Genomic DNA, 17245 nt, shown 5'->3' with positions numbered 1-17245 from the left:
ATAATTTATTCTAAGAAAAAGGATGATATAAAAATATTTTATTAAAATATAAAATTTACATTAAAAATTATTTTCAAAAATAAGGATAAAAAAATTTAAGTACCTGTTAATATATTACATTCTATGAGAATGTCTACCTTTTTATTAATTTAAATAACCTAAAAATATAATATTATCTTAAAATAAATACTAAAATACTATTTTATTCATAAAAGTTTGCTTGAAACATTATATATTTAAAAAGAAAAAATTATATATATATTTTTTCTAAAATAATATTTAATAGCTTTTTTTCTTTTTATCAAATTACAAAAATTATTATACTTTTTTTGTGACATTGAAAAATAAACTATAATTTTATTCTTTTTTATTTGGTATGTAGAATACTATCATTCACTATCACAAAATATATATTTAATATTTAAAAAATTTAAGGATAATATATATTTATACACTATACATTAATTTGTAATAAAACTATAGATACATTTTTTTTAAAATGTAATTTTCCTTTTCTTTTTTTTTTTTTAAAAATTAAACTTAAATAAAGAATCAAAAACTATAATATTATATAATTAAAAAAAAATATATTTAATTAATTATTTAAAAAAAGAATAATAGTTCTAAATATAATAAAATATATTTTCCTTTATACATATATATATTATATATATTTGCGAAATTGATATTTTCATATTTTTGTATTACTTATTGTAAATACTCTTAAATATATATATTATTAATTTTCTCTTTTTATGTTTTCTTTTTTATTTTCTGTTTGTTCACTTTCCGAATTTTCTTTGTTTTTTTCTTCTTTTTTATCTTCCTTTTTTTCATCATTTTTTATTTTATTTGTACAATCATTATCCTTTTCTTTAATTGCAACTTCTTTTTTTTCTTTTTCTTCTTTACTTTTCGTGTCCATATTTTCTTTCTCCATTTTTTTTTCTTCTTTTTTTGCTTCATATTTTTCTTTATCTTCTTTTTCATTATCCTTTTCTTCTTTTTTTTTTTCTTCATTGTCTACTTTAGTGTCATTTGTTTTTTCTTTTTCTTTTTCTTTTTCTTTTGAATCATTATCATTTTTATCTGTTTCTTCCTTTTCTTCTTTTTCATTTACTTTTTCACCTTCTTTATTATTAAGAAGTTTAATATTAATTCTACCTGCTTCATCAAACTTTTCTTTAAATACTTTTGCAGCTTCAGCACTATTAAATTTTAATGCAAATTGTTCGATTTTAGGTTCTTCTGCAAAATCTTTAACTGTCCAAGCATAAATTTTTTCACTTCCAGCATTTGGTACAAGCTTACAGTAAGATTCACTTGGATAAATATAATGATTAGCAACAACTTTTAAAGTTTTCTCTTGCCTTAATAGAAATCTTATAATTCCTTTTTTTTTATGTAATAATAATTTTGATTCACCTAAGCCTCTTTCTTTCCATTCTCCATCTACCCATCTATACAATTTTGATCTTCCTGACCAAAATAAACTTTCATCTTCTTCTCCAGTTTTTATTTCTACTTCTTTTAATTCAACCTATATGAACAGTTAAGAAAAAAAAAATAAAAGAGTAAATATGAACTTTATCTAGCATAAATAAATATCTTCTAACTTTTTATTTTACAAATATATAATTATATGTGATATATATACATATGAGTAATATACAAATACTTGTATTTATTTATTTTATTATTTTATTTTTTTTACCTTTGGGGTGTTCCAGTTTCCTGTAGTAACTTCTTCTTCTGGATTATAATCGTTTTTATCTTCCTCCATTTTTAAAAAATAAATTTAAATATATTTAAAAAATATAAAATAATAATAAAAATTAAAAATGTATATACACAATTTCAATATATTTTTTCTTTTTCATATATAGATATATATTTTTATAATACTATATACTTTTTTCTATTATTTTATGTTTTTTTTTTTTTTTTTGAATACAAAAATTAATAATTTAAAGTATTATTCAACATGCAAAAAAAAAAAATATCGTTAAATTAAGTGTTTAACTAATACTATTTTTATATATTTTTTTTATTTCATAAAATTATTTTAATTTTTTTTTTTAAATATAAATATTTAAATTAAAATAATTTCCAAAAAAAATTTAATTGTAAAAATTTCTTATTTTTAAAATTTTGTTTTTTTTTTAATTTTTTGTATTCTCATAAAAAAATATTTATATGTGTATTCATTTTTTTTTTTTTGATATTCACAAATGTATACATATACATATAATTTCATTTTATTTTATGTATTTTTTCAAGTTTGTGAAAGTATTTTCAAAATTGAAAAAAAACAATAAATAAAAAAAAAAAAAGCCAACAGTAACAACAAGGTATTTATTTATTTTTTTTTTTTTTCATATAACGTTTTCTTGTGGTAACAATTTATTTATAATCATTTATGCATCTACCATCGATAAATTATATTCAGTTTTTAAGTTATTTTATAAAATACAAAATAACATATAAAAAAATTCATATTTTTTTCCTAATTTTACTTACTCTTTTTTAATTTAATTTTATATATAATTTAAAAAAAAAAAAAAAGAGAATAAACAAGAAAATATTTCTAATTTTAAAGTATTTCTTCATTTTTTTTTATTTACAAGGTTTATTTAAATAATATGCTATATTTTTTATGTCTATATAATTTTTTAAATAGAGAAATTAAAAAGGATAAATTTCTTTTATTTTTCATTTTTTTCTAATTATTATATATATAAATTTGTAATAATCATATCCTTAATAATTTAGAACTTTATATAATAACCTAAATTTATTAAATTATATACTTTATATCAAGGAGATGTTTGATTTAAATAAAATAAAATAAAATAAAAATAAAATTAATTTTTCTTTTTAATCTAAATAATTAAAAATATATTTATACACACTTTTTTTTTAAAATATATATATTTTTTTAAAAAAAAAAAAAAAACTTGGAGAATTAATAAACTCATGCTAAATTAAATATATATCAAATTTTAGTTATATTGTTTTATTTTATTTTATATTTTTTTTATGTTTAATTCGGATATTATTAATATGAGATGTATATTTGAGAATTCCTTAAGGAAGGAAATTACTCTAAGTTTCAAAAAATTATTAATTTAATAATATTCACTGAAACTTTAGAGTAAAATAATAAAATATTAATACACGAGAAAAATATCAGTAACACAAAAAAAGGTTGGAATTATAAAGGAAGTTATTGAATAATATATAAAATTAAGAAAAAAAAAAAAAAAAGATAAAATATGACTTAAATATTTTATTTTAAAAATAAAAGATTGATGATTAAATAAAGTACTATTTTTTTTTTTTTTTAAATTATATAAAATTTTTTTAATGTAAATATAATTACTGTTTTATTTTATTATTACTAGTTTTTTTTTTTTTTTTAAGTGCTTTTTACGTGTTTTTTTTAAAATTTATTTTATTTAATAATTTTTTCTTATTTGAAAATATAAACAAAATGAGTATAATAAATGAGGAGGTTAAAAAAAAAACTATATGGGCTAGTAATGACATGAATATAAATGAAGAAAATGTAAATTTGATATGTAATAATGAAGAAGACAGTTTACTAAAAAACGAATTTAAAGATAATATTCATATTAATGAGTATTCTAGAAGAAACAATGTGAATATGTATTATGATAATGAAGAAATAAATTATAAATACGAAATGAATGACAATCACTATAATAAAAACTTAAATAGTCCCAATATAAATGATATAAAAAAAGGATATGACTATAGTACTCATTTAACTGACACAAGTAACTCTATTAATTTTAGTGATATTAATTTAACTAATAAATTTAATAATTTAAACTCCCAAAATAATGCTCACAAGGGTGAATTTTTTGAAAAACAATTTAATTTAAATGATGAAGAAAATAATTATGAAAATCATATAGGTGGTAAAATGAATATAATTAATTCAAATCAAAATACTAGTGATAAGGAAAACTCTTTCGAATTATTTCCTTTTTTTAAAAGTTTATATAATATTAGAACAAAATTGTTATGTTATTATGATATAGATAATAATGTAATTATATATAGATGCATGTGTGCCATATTACCTTATTTAAATGTAGAAAAAACATACGATGCAGTTAATAATTTTAATGATATAGAAAAAAATGCAAATGAAACAGACTATCAAAAAAATATTGATAAAACAATTAATGAAAATGAAAATAAAAGAGAAATTAGTAATGTTAATGATGCTTTTGATTATTATGATAATAAATTGTGTATTGAGAGAAATCCAGATATTTATGCTTTCATTTGGTTAAATTTGCTTGTATGTTTTGTTGTTTTTTTTCTTTTTAATATAAAAAATATATTTTTTAATGAAATAGAGTTAACTGAAATGGAAAATAATATTAAAAGAAGAAATTACATTGAAGGTAATAAATTAAATATTCTGTATGATATATTATTATTCATTTATTTATTTAATATCTTTATTCCAATACTAATATATATAATTATATATTTAATGACTAAAAATAATTGCCCCTTTAAATTATTATTTCTTATTTCATTAATGAGTTATAATAATATAATTTTATTCCCTGTTCTTTTTATATATAAAATTACAAATATTGAAACAAATATAACTTTTCTACATTTTCTATGTAAGACTATACATTTGTTGGTATTTCTTTTTTATATTTGTACAACTATTTTTTATATTTATAAATTTACTAATAAAATTTTTAAAAATCATTTTGAGGATAATTTAATTTACGTTCTTTATGCAACTTTTATAATATCATACATATCTTTTTACTTATTATTAAAAAGTTATATATTCAATTATTTATAAAATATATATATATATATTTATTTATTTTTATGTATTCATTCATATATTTATATGTTTTTGTTTGCGAATATTTTTTAAATTGTATTTTTTTATATGTACATATTTATCTTTTTTAACAATATAGTTCTGTTTTTTCAGTTCCTTTTATTTGTATATATAATAATAAAGTATATTTAAAAAAATAGGTATAAATGTGAAGAAAAATATATATATTTATATTTTTTTTTTTTTTTGTTGGCATATACATATATATATAAATATATATTCATAAACATACGAAAAAGGAAATTTTAAAATTTTTTCATAAATTTTTATAATGATCTATATTATTAAGACAAAAAACAAAAAAAACAAAAAAAATAAACAAAAAAACAAGGAAAATGTCTATATAATGAAAATTATAAAAATAAGAGAAAATAAATTAAAAAAAAATGTATTTTTTAAATATTTAAAAAAAAAAGAATAAAATAATGTTAAAGTGAAAAATAATGTAACAAAATAAAGTAATATAAAATTATCTTATTCAATTAAAAAAAAAATAAAATAAATAAAATAACAGAAAATTAAAAAAACGAGAGAAATATATATATATATAAATTTGAGCATTATTCAAAATAAAAACAATTGAAGTAAAATAAATAGAACATATTATAAAAAAAAGTATAAGAAAAAAAAATGGAGAAGGTAAATAAGAAAATTTTTTTTCTATAAATCATCATCATAAAAAAGATTAGTTGTTTCTTCACTTTCACTAATAATATTATAATTTCTATAATATTTCCAATGTTTATATAATTTTATTAATGTAAAAATAAAGGCACAAGACAGGCAAAAAGCGGAAAAAATAAACATAAAAGAAGAAAAGTTTTCTTTTTCAAAAGAAAAAATATCAAAAGAAAATATTGGTATATAGAAAAAATCATTTTCATTATTCAATGATTCATTTAAAATAAAATCTGCTTTATTCTCTTCCTTTTCTTCATTAAATCTATAATTTTGAACAATTTTATCAAGATCATAAAACCTAAAAAAGAAAAAAAAATAGAAAATTAAAAATAGTATACTATTTATACATACATATATATATTAGAGTTTTTTTTTTTTTATTACCATTCTTCATTTGAAGCATTATGTGGATAGTTGCTATTTTTACTATCTATACTTACATAATCAAATTCTGTTTTTTCACCATTGTTTAATAAAATTTCATAATTTTTTTTATTGACTTTATTTACATTATCATTTAAAAAAGTAAAATTTAATTTTTTTTCAAATCCTTCATTTAAATTAATATTTGTATTAAACTTTAAAAAGAATTCTTGTCCAATATGAACCATTTCTTCTGTTAATAAAATTATTTTATGTACTTCAATATTTTTATATTTAATCACTCTCTTATTTTTTAATTCTAGATGATTTTGTTCATAATCTTCTAAGTATATTTTTTCATTTACTGTACCCCAAAATATTATATCAATCTAAGAAAGAGAAAGAAAAGGAGAAAAAAAAAAATTAAGAAAAATTATTAAAATATAAAAAAAATGTAAAAAAAAAAATTCTTTTTTTTTCTTTTTTTTAATCTTTCTTATATTACAAAAAAAGTGTAATTTTTATCAATATATATGGAATTATCAGGAAATATATCTAATAAAACTGTATCATTATTTTCCTCATTAAAGAATTCAAAAATTTGAAGTTCAAAATAAAAAGGAAAATTAAAACTATTTAAATCAGCAATATTTTCAATTAAATCATTTACAGAAATTTTTAATTCATAATTTCCTTTTTCTAAATATAAACTAATATTCTCAAATATGTTAATAGTTCTATTGTCTAAATTTACTTCCATTTTATTACTATTAGAAATAGTAATATTATTTTTGATTAATCTTATCTCAAAATTAACCAAAGAAAAATTATAACCAATATTTATTTTAAAATAACTACTCTATAAAAAAAAAAAAATAAATAAATAAACTTTAGAATATTTTATAGAAAATTTATGATATTAATACAATCAATTTTTTTCAATGCGTTTGAGTATATTCTAAGGATACATATATGTATGTATGTTAATTTTTATTTTATTTTTATTTTTTTTTAAATATTTCTAACCTCCCCAATTTTCAATGGAAATGAAAATACATCTTGATGATTATTATTTCTTAAAAAAATAATATCTGTATTTAAATTTATATAAGAATAATTTGATAATTTTTTTTCTTTAAACCTTATTCCTTCATACTTTTGTATTTTAGTAGATAAAGTATTAAATAATTTTTCAAGATATTCATTAATATAGTGAGAATCATTGTAGTGATACAGCTGATTATAAAAATTAATAGGATAAAGAGATATAATTAATTTAAAATAATTGCAATCAAAGTTATTTGTTTGTATAAGTACTTTAAAATTTTTTTCAACTTTATATAAATTTAACACATATTCTTCACTTTCATTATAATATAAGGGCCTAACATATGAACTATCTTCTTCATTCTCGAATTCATTGTTTATATCTCTTGATTCTTTTTCTTTATGTAGAAAAACTTGAATATTAATATTATTATGCCTTTTTAGTAAATTATTCATATAATTGGAAGAAAAGTCGTAAAAATTGCTAAATTTTTTATTTTTTTCTTCTATATCTTCCATTAGCTCATTAATAGAAACAAAGAAAATTTTTAAAAAATACGTATAATCTGGAATGGTAAAAAAAATTTCATGCCGGGAATTACTAATAAAATATTTATCAAAATTTTGAAAATATTTACTTTTAAATTTAGAATTAACTATATTTTTATTTATAGAATAATCATCTTTATTCATATCTACTAAATTTACTTTACTAAATAAATATTTATAACTATTTATTTTGCAATTGTCATTGTGAACATATTTCTGTTTCAAATTATTGGCACTATAATCCAATTCATTCCAATTTGGCATAATATTATTATTATTTGTAACAAATAATATAATTAAATCGAAAATAATATTTTTGATATTCAAATTTTTTGATAAAGGAAAGGATAAGAGTATTTCATATTCACCCTTACTTAAATAAGTTGTGATAAAATTTTTATCTCTATTGGAAATTTTAAAATAAGAATCCTTTGATGTTATAGTCAAATGAAATGGATACATAAAAAGATAACAATGAGGTTTTATTTCTATATAAATTTGTGAGTCCACCTCTATATTCATACTAAAAATTTTATAATTATTATTGTTACCGAAATTTATTGTATTATAATTATTTGTATCATTATAAACGCTATTATCCTTATCTTTTAAGCATATAAAAAATCTTTTATAAACTAACATATTTTCAGAATTATCTCTTAAAAAAGTTTCCATTTTATTATAAATTTTAAAAAAATTTTTGTTCATAACTTCTTCGAAAAAAAATATTACACTATCTAAATTTTTGTTATGATAGGAAGTATCATTAGTTTCATTACAATGCAATTCTTTATCAAAAAAATAGTAAGTTTCATCTTTCACTATATCATTACTAAAGTCATACGAAGACAAGGTATCCTTAACCTTATAATTTATTAAATTTTTTTCATTTTTATCTGCTCTCAGATAATTATTCTCTTTTATAATTTCATTCTCATATTCATGTATTATACTTAATTTTATAAAAAAAGGAACTAAGTTATTCTCAAATTTAAATATATATAAACCCTTCTCTAAATATGTAGGTATATATATATGTTTATTAGAAAAAGAGTAAATTTCTTCTGATTTGGGAATGATATTTCTGTTAATTTCATCATATGTGATTTCTTCACTTTCCAATTCCTTATTTGAATATTTAAAAATTTTTAAAGTAATTCCATAATTTTCTCTATAAAGATAAATATTAAAAAATAAATCTCTTTCTACTAAAAAAATTGTTGTATTATTACTAATCGTTTGAAAAAAATAATCAATAGACTGATTATAAATAAATGAATTAGAATTTTTAAAAGATACTGTTGCTTTAAGTTCATTTTTTATTTTATTGTTATTATTACCATCATCGATATATTGATCTTTTATATTAAAATTTTTTAAAAATATATTATTTAGTAACATTGGCATGCTAATTGTGCTATAATTCAAAATATCATTAAAACCAATATCAGAATGTTCTACTTCATTTGTGTAGGTAATGTTTAAATATGCATAGGAACAATAACTATTTTCTAAATTCTTATCTATATCTTCATATAGTTCTATACATAATTTAAATAAATTAATTTTATTATTTAATAAACTTACAAGCATTATGATTTTATTCTTATATGAATTACTACTATGAATTAAAAAATTATCTTTATTTTCTTCAAGTGTCATTTTAAAAGGAAAAAAATTCTTATGAAAAACTAATTCAATTTTTAGAAAAAAAATATTATTGTCTAAGTTTTTAACTTGAGGTAATTTTAAATTCATTATTGTTCTTTTATTAGGATGAAGAAAAAGAAATGCTCTTTTGAATATATAATATGAATTTTGACTTTTATAAAAAAAAAAATTTTTTTCATTATTAGATTCTTCTTTCTTTTCATCATTTCCTTTATAAGAACTAAGATCAAATGGAGAATCCGATGTTTCTTTTAAATAATTATTAGCAATTAATAAATTATCGCCATCATCAGTAACACATTTATGTATGTAACTTAAATGATATATATAAATTTGCAAGTAAAAAAAGGAATTATCAGTTTTATCATTTTGTGAATTGAATTCAAAAACAATTTCATATTCCCCTTTTGTAAAGGATTCTATATATAGATGATTATACCCTTCATATATTTTTTTATTTTTATGTATTAAATAGATATAGATATAATTTTCAGTAAAACAATTTATTTTAATTATTGAATTTTCCAGTAAATAAATAGTAAGAGAATGCTTTTTATAAGAAGGTATATAACAAAAATTAGAATACATATAATTGTCAAAACTTATAATAAAATTTGGTATATAGTTTATTTTTTCAATAATATTGTTATAATTAAAAATTTTTTTTTCTTCTGTGTTCTGTTTCGTATTTACAAATTCAATATCAACGAAAAAAAAACCACATAAATCCTTTTGTGCATAATGTAGGTTGGCTGTAAATATATATATAGAACAAGAGTTATTATATTTAAGTTTATATTTTGTTTTTCTTCTTGATTCTTTGTATACATAATAATAACTTTCTCCTTTAATGACCTCTATTATTAAAAAAAATATATCAAGAAAAATTGAGTTGTTTATAGTTATAACTATTTCATCAATATTTTCAATTATATTTTTTTCGTATAACATTATAAAATCATAATCAAGCATTAATTGGTTATTTAATATCCATTTTCTTTCATAAATTTTATAGTAAGTTTTAAACTCTGATTTATCTAAAGTATCATTCAAATTTTTATTTTGTTTTTCTTCAGTCTCTTTAACTAAATGAGAATCAAATAATTCAGTAACCCCGTTTATGATGTCACATTTATGATTTTCTTCATACATATGTAATGGATGAATTAATAAATTAATCTCATTTGAGTCACATATCATATTAAAACTTTCTACATTTATCTTTAAATCATATTCTCCTTTTTTTAATATGCAATTTATATATATAATATTTTGCAGAGAAAAATTTTTTAAACTATATTTTTCCTTTTTTTCGTTATGAAATATATCATTAAAATGCTTATGTGAGAAATTAGTTTTATCTTTTGTTATATAGTCATATAAATTGTAATCCTTTATATTATTTAAATAGTAAGTGTTGCACACATTTTCTAAATTATCTTTTTTTAGAATATTTACATATATATTTTCTGATTTAGAAATTAAACTAAAATTAAACAGTGAATCTTCACTAACTATTATGCTTATCTTTTGTTCTTCTTCAAATAAATTAACAGAATCAAAATTTAAAATGAAATTATCATTTAATTCAATCACTCTATCATAAATTACAAATTCATCAATATCATATGTGCTACAATTTTTATTTTCAAAACACTGTTTATTTGAAAAAAGGGTTGATATGCCTACTTTTTCTGTTTGAATAATTTTATTTGGCAAAAAGGAGTTATAAATGCATTCACTGAAACGCTCTCTTATGTAATCAACAAAAGTATAATCGTTTGAATTATGTATAATTGAATATTCTAAATTAAAATGTATATATTCGTCATAATTAGTTATAATATTTTCCTCTTTATTATTATCCATTTTATATTTAATTAGAAACTTGTACATACAATTATTCTCTAATAAAGTATTTAAAAATATTCCTTTTTTTGTATTTTTACTTTGTATGCAATTATTTGTACATGTTTGATCATCATTTGCAAAATTTAATATATTGTCTATGCTCATATTATTCAAGAAATTTGTACTTAATTTTATTTTTTTTAATTCAAAAAATAAATTTTTCGAATTTTTTATATCACGAGTTAGAAAGGAAAAAAAAGTTATATTACCATGTTTATTAAAATCAACGAAAAAGGAAACACTATAAATATTTATAATTTTATTATCTTTATTATCAATATAAAAATCATTTGCTTCATTTAAATTAAAAATATAATCATCATTTGTTACATAATAATAATTATCTTTAATAATAATATAATTTTTATTGTGTAGTGGCAATTTATTATTCTTTCTTTTTATTTTTTCATCTTTTAAATTATCTATAGTTCTTATGTTCATTTCAAGTGTTACGTCCATACAAACATCATTATTGGGAACATGTATAGTATTGATAGTTAAATAAAAAGTTCTCTTTTTATTTTTATTTATCATACTTTTATCAAATTCAATATATTTAACAAATGTTACTTCATTTTCAATAGCATCTTTTCTTAAAAGGAGAACACTTTTATTAGTATATTCGAATAATTCAACATCCTTTACATATATGCTATGTAAATAAAAATTTATAAAAATATTATTATTAAAATATTGAAAATATAAATAGTTAATATTCCACCTTATGGAGTAATTATTTGATAAATTAATTTCGTTTAATAAATTACAATGATCTGGATTATTTAAATAAAATGGTAAAATATTTTTACACTCATTTAATTTATCATAATTTTTATTATCATCTCTTATAATATTCTTAATACAAACACAAAAATAAAATAAAATAAAATAAAAATATATAATATAAAATAAAAAATATATTTTCCTTTTTCTTCTCCTTCTATCCATTTTTACACATTTTTTTATACATCTTTTATATATATATATATATATATAAATTCAATAAATTTTCTCTAAATATCCATTTATTTTTATTTTCTTCCTTTTTGTTATATATATATATTTAATTCATTTTATAAAGATATATATACTACACTTATTTTTTTTTTCTTTTTTAAACCATTTACATCTTATAAAGTTTGCTTACATTTCTTAAATTATATATATGTATATCAGAAAATAAAAAAAAAAAAAAAATTTTAAATATTTTAAAAAAAAAATAAAACTTATATATATATCTACTATTTTATACCTACTTGTTTTGCTAGTTTGTTTTGTTATATACTTGTATTATTATTAATTACTCTTAAATTGTATATTTAATAATATTATATATATATATATATATATTAATTTTATTTATTTTCCTTTTTGATATATTAATGTATCAATCCATATGTATTTTTTAAGCTATTCGTCAACTTATAATATATTCATAATTTAATTAATTATATTTTATCCTTTTATATATTTGTTGAAATAATATATATATTTTTACATATTTATTTATTTTTTAATGTATTTATTCTCTTTTTCTTTTTATCCAATAAAAAAATTAGGAAAATAATACAGGTAATAATATTTCTATTCAGTATATTTATTAATTTTCTAATTTATAATTTTTTTTTTTTTCTTTTTTTTTGGTAAGTTATAATTAAAATTTTAATAAATGTGTATTTGTTTTATGTGATATCTTTTATATTTTAATTTTCCATTTAATGAAAACTAATGCTTTATTTTTAATATTTGTTTAATCATTTCTATTCATATTAAAATAAGGCAGAAATTTCTTTCTTTTTTTTTTATGTTTTCTCAAAAGTTGAAAAACAACTAAATGTACATTTCAAGGTTTTGTTTTATTATGTAATTTAAGTACAATATATTATCTAGTTGCATATGATTAAATAAAAATGCTTAAAAAAACAGAAAAAGTAAAGAAAAGAAATTCTGGAATATTGTTAGAAATAAATTATTTTAATTACTAAAAATTGTATTTATTTCTTATCTAATGAATATATCTAACTGTAGATCAGTTAAAAAAATATTTGATGATTCTACTTTTAATAAAATTGATAGGTAAGAAAAAAAAAAAAATAAAATAGTATAATAAAATAAATAAAAATAAAATATAATAATAAGAAACATAACAATTTTTCTTTTTTTTTTCTAATATTTTTATAGAAAAAAATTAGAATTTGATGATAAGAAACTTAATATTTTTTTTGAAAATGGAATAATAAATTACAGCTTAGTTGAAATAGTAGGAAGTTGTGGAAGTGGAAAAACTCAATTTGCCTTAACCTTATGTGCAGAACAACTTTTGAAAATTTTTGATGAAAATAAAAATATAAGTGACTCAGATTTAAAAGAAAAAAAAAAGGAAAATATTATTTTTTACATTTATATTAATAGGATGTTTCCAATGCATAGACTAATTGAGATTATTGAAAAAAAAATGCAAGAAAGAGAAAGAAATGAAAATAAAAACTATATAGATGAAAATAAATTTAAAGATAATAATGTACATAACAACAGTATAAGAGAAAATAATTTTAACAAAAATAGCTCAAGTAAAAATTATTTTGATGAAAAACAATTTAATTATTCATTTAAAAGGGATTTAAAAAGAATACTGAAAAATTTGTATATTCAAAAAGTTAATGATGACAAAGATTTTTTTTTATTATTTGAGAAACATATATTTTATATTTTAAAATATTACAAAATTTCATTACTCATAATTGATTCGATTAATTCTATATTTAATGCAAATCAAATGTTAGACAACCATAAAAAAAATCAGTTATTTATTAAAATATCTTTAATTTTAAAAAAAATTTCATATGAAAATAATTTTTTTGTATTATTAATTAATAGTTTATATATAAAAAAGGAATATAGTGACTTTTCCTTTAATATTGCTGATTATATTATTAGTTCTTCTTGCGCGAACACTATTTTATTTTTTAAAAAAATGAAAAAAAATAATGAAATTATGAGGAAAATTATTATTCAGTATTCAGAATTTTTAAGTAAATATAAAACATTAGAATTTGAAATTACTGATAAGGGCTTTAATGTTTTATAATTTTTTTTCTTTTCTTTAAATATATTTTTATTAATTTTTTGCATTGAATTATTTGTATTTATTACTTTATTCATTAAAGATATAATATTTTTATGAAACTATTTTCTTTTTTTTTTTTCTATCAGAAATATGCATGTCCACTTAAAAAAAAAAATAACAATAGTATTCAACTCTTTTTTTTTTTTTATAGTATAGTATTTACAATAACAAAATTTTTATAATATAAAAGATTTATATAATGTTAAAGAAAAAAAAAAAAAAAGAATCAAGTAAAAAATAAGAAAAAAAATAAAATGTCTAAAAAAAAAAAAGAGAAAAATATATTTTGGAAACAAAAAATAAATAGTTTAAAAAAAAAATATATATATTTAATAAAAATAGATAAATTAGTTATTTTTAAATTGGCAATCTTTTATTATTTTCAATGTAATTAGCCATTTGCTTAATTCCTGGTAATTCTAAAAGAAAACTAAAAGGAGAATATTTTATAAAATTTACTATATTAGGTAAGAAAGAAAAAAATAATTTATATATCCCATATGCTTGAAATAAGAAACCAATAAAAGTTCTACTTAAAACTATTAGTAATAAACCAATAACAAAACAAGCACTACCAGCTATTTTTTTTTTATTCATAAAAAATCTTAATATTTTTCTAATACCTACTAAAAAATATAATCCTAATAAAAATAATAAATTAGAAATACATAAAAAGAATTTATCAAAAAAAAAAGTTATTCCTATAAATCCGAATACTATTCCTAATAAAAATAGCAATAATCCTAATGTTTTATTTTGATCTAACATTTTTTATTCTTCTCATTTACCAAAAAATTTCTTTTACTGATTTATTTTTCTTCTTATTAAAATTTCTTAAACTTTTTTGTTATGTTTATCCCTTAATATATATATAAATATACATACTTTTTCTTCTTTTTTTTTTTTTTTTGTTGTTTTAGTTAATAATTTCACTAGTCAACTTATAAATTCCAATAATTTATCTATTATTATTGATCCTTCATTATATTCATAATTCTTTTTATATATTTTTTTAATTTTTAATTTTTTTTCATTCAATTGAGTTCAAATACAAATTCTAATAATTTCATATGTATAATAAAATTTTACATAAAAAAAAAAAAAAAAAATTAAAATATCATAGTATTTATAAATTTTTTTCTTTATTTTAATTAAAACAATTTAATAATTGAACAAAAAAATAATTTAAAATTTGTGTTACTATTAAATAAATTTTTTTTTTTTTAAGAAAAAATGAAAAAAAAAAAAAAACAAAAAAAATTGACGTTAAAAATATATATTATTCATATATTTCATAAATTTTTTTAATAAAAATTTTACTAAACTATATATGTATATATTTATATATATTTTAATTATATAAAATACAAACAACATAAACATAAAAATATATAAGCATGCTATATAATCATAATTTTTTTTTTTTTTTTTCTGTCTATAAATATCGTAACATTTATAAATCTAAAAAAAATTATAATTTTTAAAATCGAAAAAAAAAAAGGGAAAAGACCAATGAATTATAAGTACTAAATTAACTTTTTATTTCTAAAAATTTATATTATACAATTTATTTTTTTCTCTATATATTTTATATATTTTTTTTTTTTTTATAAATATCGATACATATACAAAAATTTTTTTTTTTTTTAGTTTGAAACTGTTATTTTAAAAATATAACTAAAAAGGAAAAAATTTACAATAACAAATACACTTTTTTTTAAATATATAATTACAAAAAAAAGAAGACTTTGGATTAAATATTTTGTCTAATTCTTATATTTTATAGAATGACTTTTTTAATTTTACTAATTTTTTCATATCATAATTTATTTTGAATATTATTTAAAAATATATTTTTAATAAAATCATATCTTTTTTTTAAAATATTTAAATTATCTGAATATTCTATGATATAAATATATATATTATCCTGACCATACTTTTTTATAAATCTATAAATATATTTACTATTATTTAAAGTTGAGTTAATGAAACAATTTTGCAAATCTTTTATTAATAAGTTTTCAGTATAATTAAATATTATTTTGTTATATTCCAATGTAAATAATGCATATAATACATTTTTACAATAGTAAAACTTTTTAACTTTTTCAAATGCATCATTTAAGTATTGATCATTTTTTTTTTTTTTCATTGATATATCATTTAAATTAACTAAATACTCATTTAAGTTTTCAAAATTTAATTCATCACTATTAAATAAAAGTTTTTTGTGTTCTTTACTTTTTTTAACATTCTGAATCTTTTCTTTTAATATATTTTTACCTGAGATAAAAAAAAAAAAAATAAGATATAAACACAACAAATATTAAAACAAAATTACACATATATTTTTTTAAATAGTAACTATAAATATAGAATAAACTAAAAGAAAAAAGTAAAAATATATAAAATTTTAGTAAAATTCATTTAACATTATGTATTTATATTTTAATGAAGAAATATTTCCATATAAAAATGAATTTTTTTCTTTTTTTTTTTATTACAAAAAATATGTAAGCACTGAACATGTAAAGGATATTTTGAAAAATTAAAAATAATATCAACATATATTTTTATAAGTCTGTTAAAGAAATCTAATTCTTTTATATAGTGAATATTATTAATTAATGTATATTTATTATATTCTTTTTTCTCATTAGTGATATCATAATTGTTTATTGGATTAGTTAATTTGTTTGAATCGTTTTTGAAAAATTCAGGTATTTCATTTTTTATACAAAGAAATCGAGTAGAAGTTTTAAGAAAATTACTACGAAAATTCATTATAATATTTTATTATCTATATATATATATATATATATTTAAATTTCTTCATTATAAATTAAGCAAAATGTATTTTATAAATTATAAAAAAAAAAATAAAATAATTTTCTTTCATCTAATACTTTGTATTTTATTTTATTTTTTTTTTTTTTTTGAACACTGTTATTATATAAAATAATTTTTCTTTAAAAAAAAAAAAAAAA

The 17245-nt window shown here is 16.5% G+C and overlaps 6 protein-coding genes across 6 annotated transcripts; 2 read left to right on the top strand and 4 right to left on the bottom strand.

Annotated features, from left to right (window-relative positions):
• Positions 1-739: 739 nt before the first annotated feature.
• On the bottom strand, positions 740-1783 carry PRELSG_0514900 (ran binding protein 1, putative; the record flags this gene model as incomplete). The annotated part of the gene is made up of 2 exons (XM_028675408.1): positions 740-1540; positions 1715-1783. The coding sequence occupies 2 exons, from the start codon at positions 1781-1783 to the stop codon at positions 740-742; spliced, it is 870 nt and encodes a 289-aa protein (XP_028532000.1).
• A 1710-nt stretch (positions 1784-3493) lies between these two features.
• Positions 3494-4861, top strand: PRELSG_0514800 (conserved Plasmodium membrane protein, unknown function; the record flags this gene model as incomplete). Its single annotated transcript, XM_028675407.1, has 1 exon — positions 3494-4861. One exon carries the CDS (start codon positions 3494-3496, stop codon positions 4859-4861), a length of 1368 nt encoding a protein of 455 aa, XP_028531999.1.
• Positions 4862-5566: 705 nt separating this feature from the next.
• PRELSG_0514700 (conserved Plasmodium protein, unknown function) lies at positions 5567-12076 on the bottom strand (the record flags this gene model as incomplete). Its single annotated transcript, XM_028675406.1, has 4 exons — positions 5567-5885; positions 5972-6339; positions 6456-6809; positions 6977-12076. The coding sequence occupies 4 exons, from the start codon at positions 12074-12076 to the stop codon at positions 5567-5569; spliced, it is 6141 nt and encodes a 2046-aa protein (XP_028531998.1).
• A 1060-nt stretch (positions 12077-13136) lies between these two features.
• PRELSG_0514600 (conserved Plasmodium protein, unknown function) lies at positions 13137-14216 on the top strand (the record flags this gene model as incomplete). The annotated part of the gene is made up of 2 exons (XM_028675405.1): positions 13137-13204; positions 13310-14216. The coding sequence occupies 2 exons, from the start codon at positions 13137-13139 to the stop codon at positions 14214-14216; spliced, it is 975 nt and encodes a 324-aa protein (XP_028531997.1).
• Positions 14217-14612: 396 nt separating this feature from the next.
• PRELSG_0514500 (CGI-141 protein homolog, putative) lies at positions 14613-15023 on the bottom strand (the record flags this gene model as incomplete). Its single annotated transcript, XM_028675404.1, has 1 exon — positions 14613-15023. The coding sequence occupies one exon, from the start codon at positions 15021-15023 to the stop codon at positions 14613-14615; it is 411 nt and encodes a 136-aa protein (XP_028531996.1).
• A 1051-nt stretch (positions 15024-16074) lies between these two features.
• Positions 16075-17042, bottom strand: PRELSG_0514400 (conserved Plasmodium protein, unknown function; the record flags this gene model as incomplete). Its single annotated transcript, XM_028675403.1, has 2 exons — positions 16075-16541; positions 16763-17042. 2 exons carry the CDS (start codon positions 17040-17042, stop codon positions 16075-16077), a joined length of 747 nt encoding a protein of 248 aa, XP_028531995.1.
• Positions 17043-17245: the final 203 nt, after the last annotated feature.

Source organism: Plasmodium relictum (genome assembly GCF_900005765.1).
Source record: "Plasmodium relictum strain SGS1 genome assembly, chromosome: 5".
NCBI lineage: Eukaryota > Apicomplexa > Aconoidasida > Haemosporida > Plasmodiidae > Plasmodium > Plasmodium relictum.
Note: the sequence above shows the minus strand (reverse complement) of the source record. Positions and strands in the feature narration are given on the sequence as shown.